This window comes from Phoenix dactylifera, chromosome 1 (genome assembly GCF_009389715.1).
Source record: "Phoenix dactylifera cultivar Barhee BC4 chromosome 1, palm_55x_up_171113_PBpolish2nd_filt_p, whole genome shotgun sequence".
Lineage (NCBI taxonomy): Eukaryota > Viridiplantae > Streptophyta > Magnoliopsida > Arecales > Arecaceae > Phoenix > Phoenix dactylifera.
The window spans coordinates 37,626,434-37,646,276 of NC_052392.1; the positions used below are offsets into that span (position 1 = coordinate 37,626,434).

Genomic DNA, 19,843 nt, shown 5'->3' on the forward strand with positions numbered 1-19,843 from the left:
AGTTGGTGGTCATGGAAACAGAAAAAGAGAAACAAAATCAGGGTAAAGGCCGCACAAAACCACCTAAAAGCCAGCAAAAGCTCAGAGAAATGAGTTTGCTTTGTGATAACAAGCAAGAGAGTCTCTTCTTTTTTTGTGTGTGGGTGGCGGTACTATTGGTCGTTTTTAAGTGAATTTATGGCGGGTTTTCAAGGCAGACGGGAAGGAGACATGGGTTTCTTAGGGGGCAAGCAGGGAGACACCAAGTTCCGTCCAATCAATCATATAGATAAAAAATAGTGTGATATGAAATTTGGCTTGCAGACTGACTGAGTTAGAAGTCATGGGTCATCTTTCTCGGAGGTCCATTGCAAGTCTTTTCAAGTCATGGATCACCCAGCACCTCATAATTAATATGACCAAATTAGATTTGCCCAAATTCTTTCCAAAAGCACAAAGAAAGTGGTAACATCTGACCTGAACCCAGACTCGGATCCGAACCGGACTCAGACCCGACCCGGACCGGACTAGACCCGACCCGAATGACCTATTGGATCAAAAATTATAGGCATGGACCCGATCCGACCCGACCCGATCTTCAACCGGGTTGGATCTGAGTCCAAAATTAGGATCCGACCCGACCCGACCCATTTGCACCCCTAGCAGTGGATCAGTCCAACTACAATATATATATATATATAGGATAGAGCTCTAAACATCCAAGTATATCTTTTCATAATATTATAATAACATATTAAGGAAATAATTTCTAATCTGTCAAAAAATAAAAAAAATAATGGTCATATAGAATCAAAATAAAATTTTTTCAGTGACTTATCAATTTTAAGATTGAGCTACATTATAATTTTTTTTAAGATCATGACTCGGTCTAAGTTGAAATATTAAGTGAACATTTTGGTAATGCTATTTTCTATTTGATTTTGAAATAATTATCATTATTAAATCTATGACATCTATATATTTTTTATAATTCATTCTATAATACTTGATATTAACATAAGATCATGTGCTATGATAATATTAATCTTTTTTTACCACTTTTTTATTAAGAATAACTCAATTATTGTTACTGAATTTTGATCATTTTTTATTTATTTTTTTAAGTGTGTACCCTCCTATGTGTAATTGTGTAAATACCGTTGCAAAGTTGCTATTTACATATGTATCCTTATATATATATATATATATATATATATATATATATATATATATATATATATATATATATATATATATATATATATATATAAGAAAGAAAAAGAAGGGTATGGATGTAAAATAAATATTTTATAAGAGTATACATGTAAATAAAAATTTTATGGGGACATTTATATAATTTTATATATTTTGAAGAGTATATATGTAAAAAAAAAATCAATGAGCATATCAACCAACAAATTGAAAGCCATTAATAAATCATATCTAGACAAAGGCTTGTTCTCTTACACGTTTAAACTAGTACCGGCATAGCCACTAAGGTGGTAGCCTAGTGGTACTGGGCAGCAATTCTAACCACAAGGTCCCAAGTTCGAATTGCTGCGGCGACGATTAAATTGTGGACCGGAGCTCACTACTTTGGCCACTGCTTGGACTTGTGGTGTAGGACCGCTCTTGAACCGCTAGTAGCCGAGGTGGTGCCGGGTGTGACGTACTCACACGTGGGACTCGAGCCAGAGCTCAGAGGAGTAGCTGAGCCGGGCCCACGGGTGGGGAGGGTATGAGTAAAACCGGTCGGGGTGCCCAATACACGGCCATTTCTGCCCGCATCGAACATTCTCCTGGCGGGGCGGGGGCCCAGTGGGGGCTGCTACGCGGGGATGGGCTTGTCCCTTCCTCCCCCCTACCCCTTTTCTTTCAGCAAAAAAAAAAAAAAATAGTACCGGCACTCAGCATGACAAGACTTGTTCTCTTTCATATTTGAACTAGCCTCGGCAGTTGGCGTGACGACACTGTTGGAGACTTCACATATAAAACTCAAGAAAAGTTCTGCAAAAAATAGAAATAAATTAGGTTAAATTTATCACTTAAGGTAGTCTCTTAGAGATAATTATTTTCCTACACTATATAGGCAGTTTTGTGGAAATTATTTTTTCTAGAATACAAAGTCCACATATTTTCTACATCTTAGACTGCATCCCCAAAGTACAGCACCATCAATATATGTATTAACTTGTAAGAGAAAGAAAGTATAATTGTGAGAAAGAAGGGAAGGAAGAGTCATCCAATTTTGCCGGAGTATTATCATACTTATAGAAGTGAAAAAAAAGCCTCTTCGTGGAAAAACATAATGGTAAAAAATTCAAACTTATGGATAAAAAGAGGAAAATGAAGCATCTCTTAAACCGAAAATAAAAAACTCTGACGGAGACTAGTTCTCCATGATGTTCCAACTGGTCCCAACAACCAGCTAGCAGGGACTAGCTCAATTTAAAATGCAAACATTTACCTGACGTGAGATATCTCCAACTTGATATTGTTTGTGTTTTTATGCTTTCTACTTGATTCTTGCCCAAGAGATGGACCTCACAGTCTCCTCTTTTAACATGTCTAACTTTGTGGGCCAAGCTTAGCATAAGCAATGAATCCTGCCATTTTTGCAGTCAAGAGGTTGTGAGGTGGGGCTCATGATTGAGGTGGATGGCTGAGGAAAACCGATTGATAGCCAGATTGCGAGACGCTTGCCGAGTTCTTCACAAGCCAAGAATTCTAATGCCGTTTTCTGATGCTCATTTGCCGAAAGAGAGTTGGGCTAGGGACTGATGGGCTGCGGCCCGGCCCGGCAGTTCTGCACGGCATTTCTCACCACCTTTTCTTTTCCATTTCCCTCTCTGCTCTCTCTTCTCCTCCTTTCTTCTTGAGAGCCAAGATCCTTTCTTGTGCCTCTTCATTTATGATCATTTCATATGCTTAGGTGGTGGTTATGCAACGTTTCCTAAGAGACTGGTAAACTGTGGTTTGCATGGGTTGGTGGATGGCCATAATCCCAGTAGAGACAGAAGTGAAAGCTCAGACGCCTTCTAAATGAGAGTCGCATAAAGGAAATTTCAATATGACCGAAAATTCTGAGCGCTGGAACGAGAGAGTTGCACTTTTCGGTGTATCAGCAGCTCTTGAATCCTTCTGTATTTCCTTTCTTCTTCTTCTTCTTTTTTCTCCTTTCATTGAGACGGCAAAATTTTATAGCCCTGATGAAGATGCAACCATGGAGTTGGAATACAAAAGATTGCAAAATTGAGGAGCAGGAGTAAAACTTGCCTGGCATGACTGGCAATGCAAAAAGTCGTCCAATCCACCACACTGTTTGTCCTTTTTAATTATCTTTACAAAAGACTGTTAGTTCTCTCAAAAAAAGAAAGGAAACAAAATTTTTTCCTAGATTGCTCTGGAGAAACAGCAAGAGAGGTCACTCACAGTCTCATCATGTCAGCTGCAAAGAATACAATTGGAGAGTGCATGGCAGTTTCTTTCCCTCAAATTTTGATCCAGAGTTTCACGGGCTCGACGCTTCCCTCAAAGCAGAAATTTCAGCATGGCTGGCAGTTAGCCAAGGCCAAATCGTCCTGTGGATTCAGGTTGTTATAAGGGATAGTCACCGTATGAAACAAACTTAACTCCACTTCTCAAGCAACACCATCATAATTTGCATCTGAAAATCCCAAAACATCTCCAAACCAATATCAGAGAACGTTAGTCTGGTTGAGTTCAAGCTGTGAGAGAAAATCTCCTCCAAACTCGAAACCCAGTGTCAACAATACTGCACCCACCATTCTCCTTTCAAAAATGCAAGGACTTGTATCCAAAACCAATATATTTGCTCAGCTTCAGGCAAGGATGACAAACCACCATGACTAAATGCCACCACGACAGACTTCAGAAGCAATGTTCTGGCCATAGACCATTAGAAATGGACAATACCTCCTCCAAAGCTTTATAGCCGGTAAGTCAGAATCCACTGTTTTTTATTCAACAATGAGGGGGAAAACTATTCACAAACTTGATATGATTGTACATGAAAAATCAGAATCATATCCTCTTTCTTAAGATAACAAGTAGCGCTAAAATTAGGATGGAAGAGAGGTGTGTTTACATTTGCACTCACTCCAGCCACAAGTAAATAACTGTCAATAGTAAATAATAAGTAAAATTGGTTCAAAATATACAATTCATCTTTTTGAGGAAAAGCATACAGTTCACCCTTAATTCTCACAAAACCACATTTTTGCTCAAATTGCATTGTCAGCACAAGCCCACATGTGGGTGACCCTCTTATGCATAATAATTAGTTTACGTGCTGATTAGTTTATTATGAAGTGTGGTTATTTATGTATCATGAGTCTTATATTTCCTTTCTCACCCACTCTACTCTGGTTGATTGGATGTCACAATACAAACTCAAATTCAATCTATCAAGCTGAAACATCTCAGAAGTCTCGAAAACATCTAAGGAGGTGGAGGAGAGATTGTAATGAAAACTATCTCTGGACACCTGCAAAATGGGTGAAGAAATTAAAAGACTTGATCATTAGCTGGGGGAAATAAAACTTGAGAACTATTTAATTTGCACTCTCATACCTTTTTTCCCCAAGGTCCAATGTTTTTCTATCAAATTTGCAAACAATACACTATTTTGAGTCCCATGATAATTCTCATAAAAACTTGCATTGGGCATGGGTATTTATTTGACAAAAGAACTGATTAAAGACTATCTATCCAGGAGAACATCCTGCTGAAGATTATCCAATATATCACCACTTCACCCCAACACAATCAAAGTTGGATACTGATAGGGCATCACACTGTTTCACAGAGCAAAATTTCAGCTCTGATAAACTAATTTACATTTCATCATCTTTATGAGAACTACCCTATAACCAGAAAGAAATCGTGATAACACAAAAGATAATATTCATTGTAAAATATAACTGTATATTGGAACCATGCATTTAATTTCACAGTACCGCACATGAACAATGTAAAGATAAAATCACCACCAATCACCATCTGTATCGCCATCAGCGGGTATGCTGTCACAAGAAATCTGAAGCGTAAGATCTTGGGTAAAGGAGAACAGTCAACAACAGCTGCTAGTAGAAGCATCAGCTTGTGGTGGCTTCTGCTTAAAAATGTTGTTCTTCACACCTGCCGAACCCTCAGCCAAGAGGCTTGGTGTATCTAAGATCTGTACCATTGATGTAAACAATTATTACTCATATTTTTAATAGACCTCCAGTAGCTTATTGTGATAACATGTATATAGAATATGCAATTTCAACATCCATCTATTCTTACTTCTAATGCTTTTCTCTTTCCTCATTAAGTGGTCAGTGCTTCCTCTAAAACTCTAGAAGAAAAATCTCAAAAGCAAGGAAGAGGATAGCCTGGTATAAGATAGATCTGGAATACCTTTTGTCTAAAACATTGCCAAAAAAAGTGAAAGAAAAAAATTACTAACAGAGCAAACCAACAAACAGTTCAAGCATCTGGAAATCTAGCTGGCAGAAAATACTCCCTTGGAATTTAGCATGGGTATATAGGATGCCCAAGACTTAAACCTCCAGCAAAGCATAGAGATAATGTACTACAAAACTAGAATAGGCTGACAACTCAATGGCACTTGTTAAAAAACCTCTGCTAAATGCCATTTTATGGTAAAGAAGAAAAGGTATACCACATAATAATGGGAAATCCTACAATAATGCCGCTTAAAAATTGCAAAAATAAAATCATCATCCCATGTAGAAGACTTCTCTTCAAAAGGTTCCTCAAAAGTTATGCAAGACCTTTGCATAAATCTATTTTTACTTTCACTAAATATATATATCTAAGCTAAATCAAAGGGTCTGGGTTCACATAAAGTAAAACTGGCTTTCCAGACATTTGCATAACTAACAATTGCAGCACAATCTTTCAGCTGACTTGGAAACAGATACTTCGTGTTGATAATATAACCCAGATCTCAGAATCAATAGACAATAGACCTCCCAACATATGAAACATCAGATGTATTGGAATTTTCATACCTTTAAGACAAGCTCTTCAAAGCATTGTTCCACATTGACTCGTGTTTTTGCACTACATTCTAAAAACAGACATCCATATTCCCTAGCAAAGTCAATGCCCTCCTTCTTTGTGACAACTCTCTCACTTTCCTGGAAACATAAAAAAGCATAAAAATTTCCATCCCTCTTTTAATTAAACATGTATTATCAATATATGGAAAAAAAGCTAAAGATACAACAGATGATGCCAAGGTTAAGAACATGATACATAATATCAAAATAGAAATTAAATGACTGGTTTATTGCATTATACAAAATTGCACATTAAAAATAAAGATCTAACTAGATACATGTACATTACCTTATCAACCTTGTTACCAACAAGCATTTTGATGCAATCTTGATTAGTTGAGTAAAGGTCTATTTCCTTAGCCCATACATCAGCAAGGTTGGTGAACGTTTCCCTTCGTGTTACATCATAAACTGTCATAAATTACCGAGAAAAAAAATTAATTATCAGCAAAACATTTTCACCATACTGTCTATGCTAATATTGAAATATGCGGATGTCATGACATTTATAAAGAAACAATAGTGTAGATCTGCGCAAAGAAGATATATAGTCTTGGTTGAAGAGATATATTAGCTATTAAGTAAAAGCTGAAAGATTGCCCACTCAGATGTGTGACTAAGCAATTCAGATGGTCCCTAGATTCCTGGTTCAAGAAGTAGGAGTTTAATTCAATGTACTGGGAGATGCACACAATGAAAATAGTGGCCATATAGCATATTTAGGCTATGGACCAAACCTAATACAGTCTTGTGAGAGTAGAAAACATTAAGCTAGGGCCAGCTAGGTTTACAAATATAAGTTCTTACTACGGTCCTTTTCTCCTTATGCCTCATTACATCGGAGCCGTAGGACAAAAGAGCAGCAAGAATAGAACCAGCCCGTATATTATCCTTCTTTCCACTTGTTCAATGTTACCTCCTTGTTCTCTTTCTGCTTTCTGGTCCTCTCTTCCTAATCCTATCGTATCCTCTTCTCCTAAGTTGTTCTCAGTTCCTTCTTTTTTACCTTTAATTTCATTTGTCATCTGAGTTTATCGGAAAGATATTGAGTTTACCTGAAGATAAATGGCTAAGAGGAAGATATAAAGATCAGATAACATAGTCGTACCAGCAAGGCAACCTGAATAATCTGAGAACTAAATTCTGCTGCAATATCCAGATATTATTAGATAAGAGTCATTAGTGATGCTGAATAGATCTAGTAACTCTTTCTCAATCCAAGGAATATTTGAAGCTGTTTACAGCATACATGATTACAGTTTCAGCTTTGCAGTGTCCTCTTAGCTTGCATGCGTGAATCTTACATGGTGCTGATCTGATTTCTGGTTGGTTAGGTGTCACACTAATAAATTGCCAAGAAGAGGTGATACATATAATTATCTAATGTTAGTTCTTTTAGTAGATGGACTATTTTTTGAATTACAGTATCTCTCCAAGGCATATGCTTACTAGGTTAGTTACTCAAGGTCAACAAAGAGGAACAGGTAATAGAGGGGTAAATACACCATTTAGTCATTTTCTCCTACAAAAATGTTTACTTAGTATTTGCATGTACAAGTCATTTTCTCCTTTAACTTTTGTTCCATGCATAGTTTTGTTGTTTTATGCAAGAAAGGGTGTTAAAGTATACATGATAATTTTTCTGAAAGAATTCCAAATAATGAATCTATAATCCTCGCCTTTAAAAAAATCTATAATTCTTTCATTTACTTATTTGATTCTTGCATCATCTCAAACAAAAATTCATGGCATCTTTCCCTAATTCATAGTGCTCGCAACTATCTAGCTTAGATTATGATTACATACCTGAAGCAGCAAAATACTGCATTCCAAATATTAGATAATAGCTGGATATTTTGACAGGTTCAATCTAGATGCATAAATACTTGTTGCATGCCAAGGCCATATCTGATATGTGTGGCACACTGATATGCATTGGACAAAGTTTGTTTATGTGTCAATACTTAAGTATCTTTTCATATCCAGATAATTCCTGGATAGACTTAGGTATGATGGTAAAAGGCTCTCTTTGACGAATATGAACCTTTTAGTTGTGGATCATGATGGATATTTTAATTTCAGTAATTGTAGTACTAATGTTATCATAAGGTATAGACTATGTTATTAAGGTCACCTATCATGCATCATGGATGCTTTTTTTTTTTACACAGATATATTTATATTTATTTACTTAATATTTTCTATTATAGCCAGATTCTGTCCTATTTTTGCTGAAGGTTCGCCACAGTATTTGCTCCATGCTTCGTAGCACTTAATGGATTTGATCTGACACCTGAACCAGGATCTGAACAGTTAATCCTAGAGTGGTGTCCACAGATAATCCTCCACAAAGCCTATTGTTATAGTTCATTTTAACATATTTTATCAACATAAATATTCAAATTATCCTTAATAACAATTTGTCAATTCATCACTTGTAAATTGGTAAATATAATTACATAACAAGGAATTTTTTTATTATGTATCAGTTTATTTACATTTTAGGGCATCATTATATTCCACAGAGATAATGATCCTACATGGTGTTCTAGAATTTGGAGGTTGCCAAATTGTAGCCATGACCGTGCAGCCATATCCGCATTCTTTTCAGTCTTTAGGTGTCAAAGATAATAGTACACGTACTTTTCAGGCACAATATTGGCTACAATGATGTATATAGATCACCCGGTTCATTGAGCTTAGGCAATAGAACTGAAGGATTGTAGAAGGAAAAACCAAGATTGCTGACTAGAACACAAGAAATAGTAGAGTAGTTGCAGCGCATATGAAAAACTAACATCCAAATTTTCTCTTCATCAATGAATGATATTAGAATCTAATAAAATGAAAAGGTATCAAATTCAAATTCAACAGTATAGAAAAGAGTAATGCATAATTGCATACCCATGATGATCCCTTGTGCTCCTCTGTAATATGAGCTGGTTAAAGTTCTGAACCTTTCTTGTCCAGCTGCATGATACAGATGCTTTTTCTGTTATCACTAATTTCCATTCAAAAGTCATAGATCATTCATTACATCATAGAATGCCTTCTTAGAATCTCAAAATATACGTGTGCATGTATGCATGTATAACTTATCGAATAAAATAAGATAGAAGGATCCACTGCAAATCACAAGAATTAATCAAAAGACTTCTCATCTATTGAAATAGAATTTTCCTTGCAATTACAAGGGATAAAACAATGTAGAAATAGGTTAGGACATGCCAAGGGGCTAGGCTGATAGACTTTCAGGAGCTAGGCTGGTGCTAGAAGCTTGGAGTGCATCCTGCTTTTGTTCATTTTTGAGGTCACAATCACTTGTTAGCTTCTTGTTGCTTCATTAATTGTTTGCACTCTACCTTATGAATTACCAGATCTAATGACACCAACATAAAATGCCATGCAACAAGCATTTAAACTCAACTTTAACCTGATGTCCTATTTACATCAAATTGACCTCGTGGATCCAAATACGACCCACCAAGGTCTGAAATATATCCACAAACAATCTGAACTTGACAATAACACCCTATAAATTGTTACAGGTCATAAAGCAGCTCAAAGAAAAGAGGAGCTGCCATTATTCCTCAAAGACGAGTTGGTTTAAAGGCAAAAAATCCTTGTTCATTTTGTGGTTTAAGCAATCTGTAAAGGTCAAGCAATAAGACAAAGAGGAAAGGTCATCCAGAGCAAAGATTTTACCAATTTAAAGTTCTATTGGGATCTGATTGGTTGTGTATAACTCTAAATCCATTGAAAACATACTATGCCTGGTCAACTTGCTACATACCAGAATTGCTCATGATACTATTAACTCATGAAAATAAATGCATGTCTGCTGCATAGCATTTGTTAACAAACAGATTGTCATGAAAACTGCAGTTGCGCATAAAGAGTAAGAGGGGAAGGAAATACAAAAATATTTTTAATTGTTTTAAATGGTAATATACAAGTACATAGTGCTACCATCATACCAGAATGGCTGGTGTATTAGTAGATGGATGTACTTAATTACAAGATCAACCTCTTATTCTCCCATGAATAAAAGTAACTTCTCCATTTGCAAATAACAAGCTTTATGAGCTTTTGGAACTCCAAATAGTTGTTTCAATAGTGAATTACATTTCCATACCATCCATGCTAATATTGCTATTCTCATACGCCAAAAAAATAACCTTCTTTCTCACACTTCAGAAAAAGGTTACCAGTTCATTGTGGGATTTTAATCAAATTTCACTCTCTATTCATTTCATGGTCATTCTTTATGTCCTCACAAAGCTTCTTATTGTTGGTTCCTGTACTCTTTAGGATAGGGTGAATGTAACAGCTCAGAAAATTCAACTTTTGGCAATAGCATCACAAAAATAATGCATCCTCTTCATAGGGTTAATTTTCAGGCATGAATAGCAATGGTCAGGGGATTAAGTCAAATTTAACACCTCAGGAGTTAGAATAAATCAACAGAAGCAAATGAAATGAGTATATGACCAAAAAAGAAACCAAAGTGGCATCTCATAAGATAAAACGAGCTAAATCGTTACCAGTGTCCCAGATTGCAAGCTTCAGCTTTTTGCCTCCAATTGTAACCATTTTTACCTTGAAATCCACACCTGAAACAAAAAAAATGAAGCATTTGATCAAAGTAATTGATAAAACAAACAAAATTGTGAAAAACTTGCGACGCTAGCATGTTATTGAACTCCAGTCTTAATGAAAATTCTTTCAGAATAAATTTTTACTATGAAGAAAATCTAATGCAAGAATACATTCAGTTCTGAATAGTCCAACTGAGCCACATAATCTACAGGAAGCAAATCAAATATCAGAAAAGATAATTTGTTGGAAATACTGATTGACATTAGAAGGATTACAGCTAACCATGTTGGTATCAACCACAATAAAAAGACAAGATGAAGATTTTTTATGATGTCCTCATTACGAACAACTTAAGATCATTATTCCCAAAATATCTACCAAATGAACATGTTTTTTCTATGATCATTGCTACCAATTCTAACTACAAATTGTTCTTTGTTCTTGGTTCTTGGCAACTCTAACACCCTCAAGTATTACAACAAAAACTAGTAAAATTTTCATCATTATCTTAATCATCCTCCATAAATAAATAAAACAGAGCATTTACAAACCATAACACAATATCAATTCTACCACAGTAGCACCTGATCATTTCATTTTCCAATTTAGATGTAAAAATATTATCAAATTCATATACTTAAAAGCTTTGCACTGCAACCTCTGCTATGATTTTAGCCACCGGACATCATTTGCAACTCTCAGTCTCATATGTCCAAGTATTACAACAAAAACTCAGTTATTGCACATTTTTCTATTACCATTGATCAATAAATACACAAACCACTAGCAAACAACAATACAGCATCAATTCAACTATATAGCTGCAAATCTCACTTTTCCAATTCGTACACACATATAATATCAAATGCTTACACTTAGAAGCAGTAGTACTCTGTGATTGTTTCTTCAATTATTCTTTATAGCTCTCACACCCTCAAGAATTACAATAATAACTCATTGATCACATGATTTTCATAATTATAAGCCGCACGTATACAAACAGACCATTCAGTAGCAACAACACATTATAAGTTCAATCCAGTAGCTTCAAATTTTTCTCATTTCTAGATGTATGCACAAAAATTATCGAGCTCCTTAATAAAACGCATTGCATTACTGGAAAAGCTCGAAGAAACAAATGGAAGGATCTGAAATCTCACCAATCGTGGGGGAGAGATCGTCGAAGGAGTCCGAGGTGAATCTCAGCAGGAGGCTGCTCTTCCCCACCCCCGAATCCCCGATTAGCAACAACTTGAACAAATAATCGAACTCCGGTTGGCTCAAAGACGACGAATCCATCATATTATTACTTCAGAAACCCTAGAAAACGCATGGAAAACGCTAAAAAAAGCACCAAAATGAAACGATTGAACGAAATCTAGATCCCAAGAAGCGATCTTTCTACGGTAAAGAGCACCCAAAAAGATCTCAGCGCACCTCGAATCTGGAATTAAGGGGGGAGGAATTCAAGATCTTGGGTCAAGAATTCGATAAATAGAGGATTAGAGAGTAAAAGCGGTAGCGGAAAGGAAGACAAGGGGGAAGGAATCCCGCGGTGGTGAAGAAAGCTGCAGGTGGCGACTAAAGAAAGACGGAAACGGTGGCGGTGGATTCATATTATTAGACCAGGCTGTACGAAGCTTACTTTAATATTATACTAATAATAATAATGATAATAATTTAAAATTTAATTATTAATTAAAGTCATTTAAAAAAGAGTTTTTTTTATAAATATTCTTCCTAAAATTTAGATTTACGTGAATATCCTCTTAAAATTTATATTTATTTCTGTACCATCATAAAATACTATTTTTGTACAAATGTTCCTAATATAACGGTTCTTCTGACACGGTTAATAAAAACTATATTTATTTTAATTAAAAATAAAATAAAATTTTGAAGTTACATTTTTGTCCTCTATCACGATCAGCTTATTAAATTTTTTTTTTAACGCATCTACCAATTAAGAATATTCTAGTCAATTTAATTTGAAACCGTTAATTTTGTAACGGTATTAAATGGTATTGGTATATATGCAAAAAGAAGAATAAAAAAAATAGAATAGAAAAATAAGTGTTTTATGAGGGTATACATGCAAATATCAATTTTGAGAGGGTATTTATGCAAAATTCGATATTCATGAGAGTATTTATGCCAAAAAAAACTCTTTACAAAAATTTAGCCACATTGGGCTGAATTCAGTATTGAATTTCTCAAAGAAATTCTAATTGAATTTCACCCTATGTGCCTACTCCATCTCCCGTTAGTTAACTCTAATCAAAACCAAATCTATGTAGTCTTTATGTTTCGGGCGATTTTAAAAAGTGATATCATTGAAGCTATTGCTCTCTTACATGGGAATTTTTCTAATCACAAAACATGAACCATCAGCAAAATGATTGGTGATTGAGGACGGTCGTCATCTATGTATCACAAAATCAAGCAAACCCACTACTTGATCATGAGTCATTCTGTAGTGCATGGGAAGGTGCAAGATTTAAATTTAGACATGCAGTTCAATGATGCATTGGAAAGGATTTGAATTATCTCGTACTTCTCATATCAAAATACCTCAACTATAGATACTTTCAATTGAAGTGTACTAGCCTCACATCGCCCATTGTTGGCTATTCAATGGAGAATGGTTGATACAAACTCTAGCTCTCTAGTTGGAAGTTTAGTATCTAAACACCCTTCATTCATCCATCATTTCCACCTCAAGCCCACCAAAGCAATGCTAGTAAACTTTGAGATTTATGTCGCACTATCATATGCTTAGCAATGTAATGGAAAGTTATCATAAAATATATGTTATGAAACTTTAACTTCCTTATTGTAACCAGTGCCTTCTAGCATTTTTATCAGAGAAATGTATCTAATGCTTGTATTTCACTTGAAAACCTATACGTTGTTGAATAATAGTCATCAGTGGGACTTACAATTGCGGAACTAAATATCACACATGTAACTTATTTTATATGAATTTTCGTCTCATTAAATATCTCAGCAAAATTATTGGTTGAATCAGGTCCACTCAGCAGTAGCAGTAGACCAATCCAAATGCAAAGCAATATATATATATATATATATTGCTTTGCGATTGGTCTATCGTGAATTTGGTCTAAGCTCTAGCATCCAAAGCCAAGGACCGGACTCCATCACATCGCCTGTAGTGTATTCTTGAAAGCTCCTACTACAGAGCTCTAAATTATCCAGGTATGTCTTTTCATAATATTATAATAATGTATTAAGGAAATTTCATATTTGTCAAAAAATAAGAAAAGAGAATAATAGTCACATAGAATCAAAATAATATTTTCTCCAGTAACTTAAAACCTTTTAGAGAAGTTTTTGGTATTAGTTTTTTCTCTACTTTTCTTAAAATGATCAGAAAAGTTCATATTACTTTAAGAATACAAATATCTAACACTATTTTGTTTTTCTCCTCATTTATTTAACCGGTTATCCCTACAATTGCAAATGTTAAAAGGAAATTAAATGTTCTTATATGACTGTAGGTTGCAAAAGGTTTGATAACATTATCTTTGCAACATTGCTACACAAACACTCCAGATATATAGCTTAAGGTAACACTCGATGCATGCTCTCCCATGACTTAATCTTCTCATATTTATAAGTCCCAATGAGAAAGGTAGAAGGTTGACATCATGTTCACAATTAAGATGATATAGAGCCACAAATAGCTTCGATCTCTCCATCTAATTGATGGAACCGAATAGGTTTTTCCATTCTGGATTTACAGATACAGGAAAGAAAAATAGACACAGAACCCAACTGTAAAGCCCTGTAAGTTTCCTTCTTCCAAAAAAACCACATACAAAGAGATTATTACATCGTTTACATATAGCATCATCCATCATCTATGTGCGAATATCATCATCACAAGTAATTTATGCAAGAGCTGTTTAGAAAATATTGAATCCGTCTCATGAAGAACATCAAACGTGGAACTGCTCGAGCTGCACATCCCTGGCTTTGAGCGGCATGTAGTCCCCCAAATAGACCTCCAGATGGTCCGCTAGGCTCGATTTATCGATGCTCTCGTGATGGTACGACTTGCACACGAAATACACCACCGTCTGCGCCACCAGCGCGAACAGAATCACCGCACAAAGGAAGGAGAGCATCAGCACCGAGTACCCGACCCTGGACCCCACCCCGAGATTCAAGTAATTCCCCCGGACGACCGCAAGTCGGAAACCCACTTCCACACCCACGAAGCAGAGGTTGAGCACGACGAAAATGGCGACGGCCGTCCAGGTCTTGCCCCGGATGAGGGCCCGGCTCTTGCGCATGGCCTCGATGCCGCAGGCGTCCTCGAGGACGGAGACGACGCTGGCGACGTGCCAGACGACGCTGATCCAGACGAGGCCGGCGGCGTAGACGAGGGCGATGAGGGCGATGGCGACGAGCCCGGCGGTGTGGGGGCCGAGGAGGAGGACGGCGAGAACGGCGAGGATGAGGGCGGCGGTGTTATAGGCGACGAGGAGGAGGAAGGCCCAGAGGAAGGTGATCATGAGGCGGCGCCAGACCTTGGGAACGACGGCGAGGACCTTGGCGAAGGAGAGGTCCTTGGCGGTGTAGATGGAGGCGACGGAGTAGACGACGGCGGAGGTGGAGAGGAGGGAGAGGACGAGGAGGGCGAGGAGGTAGGCGGCCTTGAAGAGGAGGAAGGCGGACCACTCGGCGGAGAGGCGGGAGAGGATGGCGGACTCCGAGGGGGAGCCCGGGGTGGCGACGTCGAGGGCGACCTCGCTGCGGTCGATCTTCGAGAAGAGGAGGTGGGAGACGTAGATGTGGGCGAGGAAGAGGACAGAGAGCGGGAGGACCAGGGCGAGGGCGATCTGGGCGAAGAGGCGCTGCCATGAGTGCAGGATCTTGGAGGCCTCGTGGCAGATCCCCACTATACCCAAGAATTGGAGCTCCTCCGGCTCTCGATCCATGTCGACGATTCGAAGAAGAAGAAGAAGAATTAGAATTAAGGTTTCTCTTTGGGGAATTGGGGATGAGTCGACTACACAGAGAGGAGAAAGGAGCGAAGGGGATGGATGGAGAAAACGGAGGTGGACTTTGGAGCTGGGGAAAATGCCCTTGGGATTGATCTGAATTACGAAGAGAGTGTAGCTGTGTGTGTGTTTGTTGTGGATTTGGGTAGATGACGTGGCCTTTGGAGTGGGTTGAAACCGCTGCATGTGGGACGCGTGTCATGCGTACATATATGCGAGGCATATGATCAGATCCCCAGGGCACCGATGCTTTGCAGCCTCGGCTACAAGGGTTGCATTCAATCCTCTCCTGGAACCGACTTGTCTTCTGAAGCTCACCATGCATTAATGCGTGAAAAAGACCATCTAAAATGTACATGAATTAAAAAAAAAATCATTTCAGATTATTTGATAACCTGCTTTCTATTTTAAGTTTTTTTGAAATTTTTTACCAGTTTCTAAAAATTGTAGAAACTAAAAATTTAAATTTTTAATTTATTATTTTGAATTACTATTAGTTGCTGCCGCTGCTGCTGCTACCATTCTCGGCAGTCACTCACCGGTGGCACCACCAATTGCTGGCTACCACTTCTATGCTATCACTGTGAAATACAACTTAAGTAATTATGAAACAAATATTTTTTATTTTAAAAAAAAAATAAAATCGTGATTTAACCTTTGGTCTAATACGACTTGAAATCATCATCCATCCATCATGAATATTTATGTTTGGAAGAAACGAATTTGATCACTTCTCTATCATGACCTTGGTTATATTCTGGTCTTGTCATTGCACCATTTTAAGGTACAAATTTCACAAACTATTTAGATTTGACAACTATATATATATATATATATATATATATATATATATATAGATATACCACATTATGTAAATGAATATAATAAATCACAGGTAAAATTTCATTTTACTCCATCATAAATAGCGTAATGTGCTGTCGCATTTAATCAGAAGTACAATTTTGCTCTATTAAATCAAAACTCTAAAATTATATCCAAAGCTACTAACATAAAAACAACCAGAGCTTTTTTTTCTCTTTTTCCATTTTGGTGATAAAGTAGGATCAGAGTTGGAACAAGTCAATTTATTGGATCATAAGCACCTAAAGATCTATCCATGGTTAGACAATTTTTTCATGCAAACTTCTACTGGATCAAATTATCTTGATGCATGTATGGTCCATGCATGGTAAGTAATTAGTATGTTGGTAGACATATTAGCATGCTTATGTACACAAGTTCAATATGCCATGACCATATCAGAAGTCTCGTAAGGGTCATCCAAAGGAGTGGCGTTTCCGTAGTTTACTTACAAACTACGTATATTTCCGAAGGGCCGGTTTTGGAAGGAAGAAAAAAATGGTTGGCCATTGGGTTTCGAGGGTCAAGCTAAGAAGGTGACGCATATATAAGATCTAAGTCCATTCTTTGGTGAAAGCTTCCTTCTTGCGACCCGGTCAATTCCACAAAAGTCTTTGGTCATGCGTCTGCTCTTGTATCTTAATCTTATGGGTATCTATCCCTTTTTTTTTTTAAATGAAGATGGATATCTATGCTTAGAGATCAAGAAAAGGCGGAGAAGGGCAGCTCACCTGCCGGTTTTGCAATCCTTGGTCTCGGTCCAAAGGAAGCCGGCTCAGCTATCAATCTAGCCTAGCCTATTTTTATAAAATTCGTGAATTGGATCGTCCATTTAAGTATAACTCTTTAACAACCATAATAACAATAATAATATATAAAATTTTTCAACTTTTTGAGTCCCATAACAACAGTAATGAACTTTTTCTGTCATATATTTGCACTTCTATGGAAAAGGATCCTGAAATTATTGGACTCTAAGGACTCTAAGGAGGAGTAGAGAAGCCCTTAATTTTTTAATAATATTTTTTATGATTATATCTATAATAAGAGTACCATATCCTCCAAGATCTACGAGAGAAACTCTCTTTACACATATGTGAAACTATAAACTCAATGTTAAATTATTAATAAAATATTTAATAATTTTAAAATCTATGATGGACCATCAAAATTGAAGATTTATGTCATTGGATGTGATCTACATCTAAAAAAGAATTTAGCGACCAAATATCATATAGTTATCAAGAAAATAAATATCATATATTGAATATACCTAATCTTCGTCCTCTCTCTCTCTAACTTCAAGATCATTCAGGTCTAATGCTACCTTCTTCCTCTCTCTCTCTCTCTATATATATATGTGTGTGTGTGTGTGTGTGTGTGTGTGTGTGTGTGTGTGTATTTATGTGTATATATATGTATGCATGCAGGTTTTTATATATGTATATGTTTAGTTTATAGGACAAAACAAGTTGTTCCAACTGAAGGATAACATTTTATCTCATATATTGCACTAGTTAATTGCACAAGCATGGGAGGTTTTTTTGTTATTTTGGCTAATCAATGCACCGAAAAGTGAAATATCTGTTTCTCCTAGCTAGCCTACCAATGCCTTTGTGGAAGAAGGCATCCCAGGACCAGTCAATGCACCTATGGACCCTACTAGCAAACGAAAGAAAGCGAAAAAAAAAATAACACCATGAATACAAACACATGACTACGGGCCACAAGATCCCTTATTGTTAGTTTTCATATGGAAGCAAGTTGAGTTTCCTTTTCAACTAAGGATTGAGAGCCGCTCCTAATTCCAAAATTTCCAATTCGTTACTTGAAGAGGAAGGCGTTGTCAATGCGTGGAAGAAACCTTGGTAACGTGTTCGTGAATGCCGGTTTTCCACATAGCTTTCGGAGTCCTTGGAGACTCGTTCAAAGCAAGAAAACACAAACAAAGAAACAAACGAAAGACTCCGTTGGTGATCACCAATCACCATCCATCTTCTAGAGACAAATCAATACTCAAATCACCCTTCCTCTTATCTTATCGCCTGCCCTCTCATTCCTTCCAAATCTAAGGATGATAGGGTTGAGGACCTCTTCATACGAATCTTTCTACATCTGAAAACAGATTTGGACCGCATTCTCCGAGGAGCAGACCATCAGTGCCTGATGAAGTTACGGTCTGGTTCCCAGTTGTACGTGAAGTTGAGGTAGCAACGGTACAAACAAGAAAGCAACAGTCGTAGTTCGATCTGGTGGAGTTACCTCGATCTCGTTATGTCAGAGTAAGGTTGGTAACCCAAATACTGACTTAGCCCGAAGCGATAATACGGTTGATGCTGCGAGGGCATGGTTCGATTATACGGATATTGATACAGGCTCTTCCTTCTCTGGCCCCGTCTTGGGCAAAGCAGTACACTGGTCCCATGAGCACGTCAGATGCTGGAGTCAATCGATGGTGTCAACTAGCCTTCCACGCGCCAGCCCATATGTTTTGGTCTTTCGGTAGATAGAAGCCTGCCTTGGACCAGCAAGATGCTTCCCGATGAGGAGAAGCATGAAGAAGACTATGAAAAGGACACACAAGCGTCCAGAACAATACTCGTCTTTTGGATGCCCCCACCTCTAGGTTTCCTCAAGATGAACTTCAACGGCAATGTGGATGATGAGGGGAGATGCAACGGCACAGGGTTCGCCATCCGAGATCACAACTCCAGATTAGTTGCGGTGGGAGGCCGACAGACTTTTGGCTCGTCAGTGGTGTGTACAGAGATTAGAGTAGCCTGGAAGGGCATCTACTACGTGAGGCGGACACTAAGTGCAGACTATATTATTCTTGAGAGCGATTCAGCCACAGAGGTTGAGTGGATCCGAGGGCGGGGACATACTACTGAGGACCGGCTGTTGATCCATGAGATTCGCAAGTTGATGGAGGAGTGCGACTCCCACCAAGCTTCACACGTGTTCAGGGAGGCCAACGGGACGGCCGCCTGGGTGGCCTTTTATGCAACCTACTACTCCGGTGGTTTTGTTTGGGTGGACAGTGGGTCTGTTGCAGGGCCATTACGTATTGTTCTATTTTCTGATTTTGTTGGCTATATTCACACCCGTAGTATGTGAGCCGTCGATGCACAAAAAAAGAAGAAGAAGAAGAAGAAGAAGACGACGACGACGACGACCACACAAGCTGTTAGTATTTATCACCGGGCCGTATTACTTCACAAAACCCATAGTAATTACAGTAAATTACTTTATCATAATATTTTAACTATATTTTTTGTGAAATAA

At 37.5% G+C, this 19,843-nt stretch overlaps 2 protein-coding genes across 2 annotated transcripts; both read right to left on the reverse strand.

Moving 5' to 3' along the window:
- Positions 1-4,695: 4,695 nt before the first annotated feature.
- Positions 4,696-12,282, reverse strand: LOC103722201 (ras-related protein RABC1). Its single transcript, XM_039133534.1, has 7 exons — positions 12,108-12,282; positions 11,831-11,990; positions 10,616-10,684; positions 8,976-9,041; positions 6,361-6,482; positions 6,021-6,149; positions 4,696-5,179 (listed from the first exon to the last, which is right to left on the reverse strand). Exons 2-7 carry the CDS (start codon positions 11,970-11,972, stop codon positions 5,072-5,074), a joined length of 636 nt encoding a protein of 211 aa, XP_038989462.1. The 5' UTR covers positions 11,973-11,990; positions 12,108-12,282; the 3' UTR covers positions 4,696-5,071.
- Positions 12,283-14,357: 2,075 nt separating this feature from the next.
- Positions 14,358-15,785, reverse strand: LOC103722200. Its single transcript, XM_008812676.4, has one exon. The coding sequence runs from the start codon at positions 15,632-15,634 to the stop codon at positions 14,630-14,632; it is 1,005 nt and encodes a 334-aa protein (XP_008810898.1). The 5' UTR covers positions 15,635-15,785; the 3' UTR covers positions 14,358-14,629.
- Positions 15,786-19,843: the final 4,058 nt, after the last annotated feature.

Bases quoted from the DNA above. Each gene is read 5' to 3' on its own strand.
- LOC103722201 (XM_039133534.1), bottom strand. From the start codon at position 11,972: ATGATGGATTCGTCGTCTTTGAGCCAACCGGAGTTCGATTATTTGTTC. The intron at 9,042-10,615 runs GTAACGATTTAG...TGTATCATGCAG, and splicing joins GCTTGCAATCTGGGACACTG to CTGGACAAGAAAGGTTCAGA. The intron at 5,180-6,020 runs GTATGAAAATTC...TCAATGGTACAG, and splicing joins TTGAAGAGCTTGTCTTAAAG to ATCTTAGATACACCAAGCCT.
- LOC103722200 (XM_008812676.4), bottom strand. From the start codon at position 15,634: ATGGATCGAGAGCCGGAGGAGCTCCAATTCTTGGGTATAGTGGGGATC.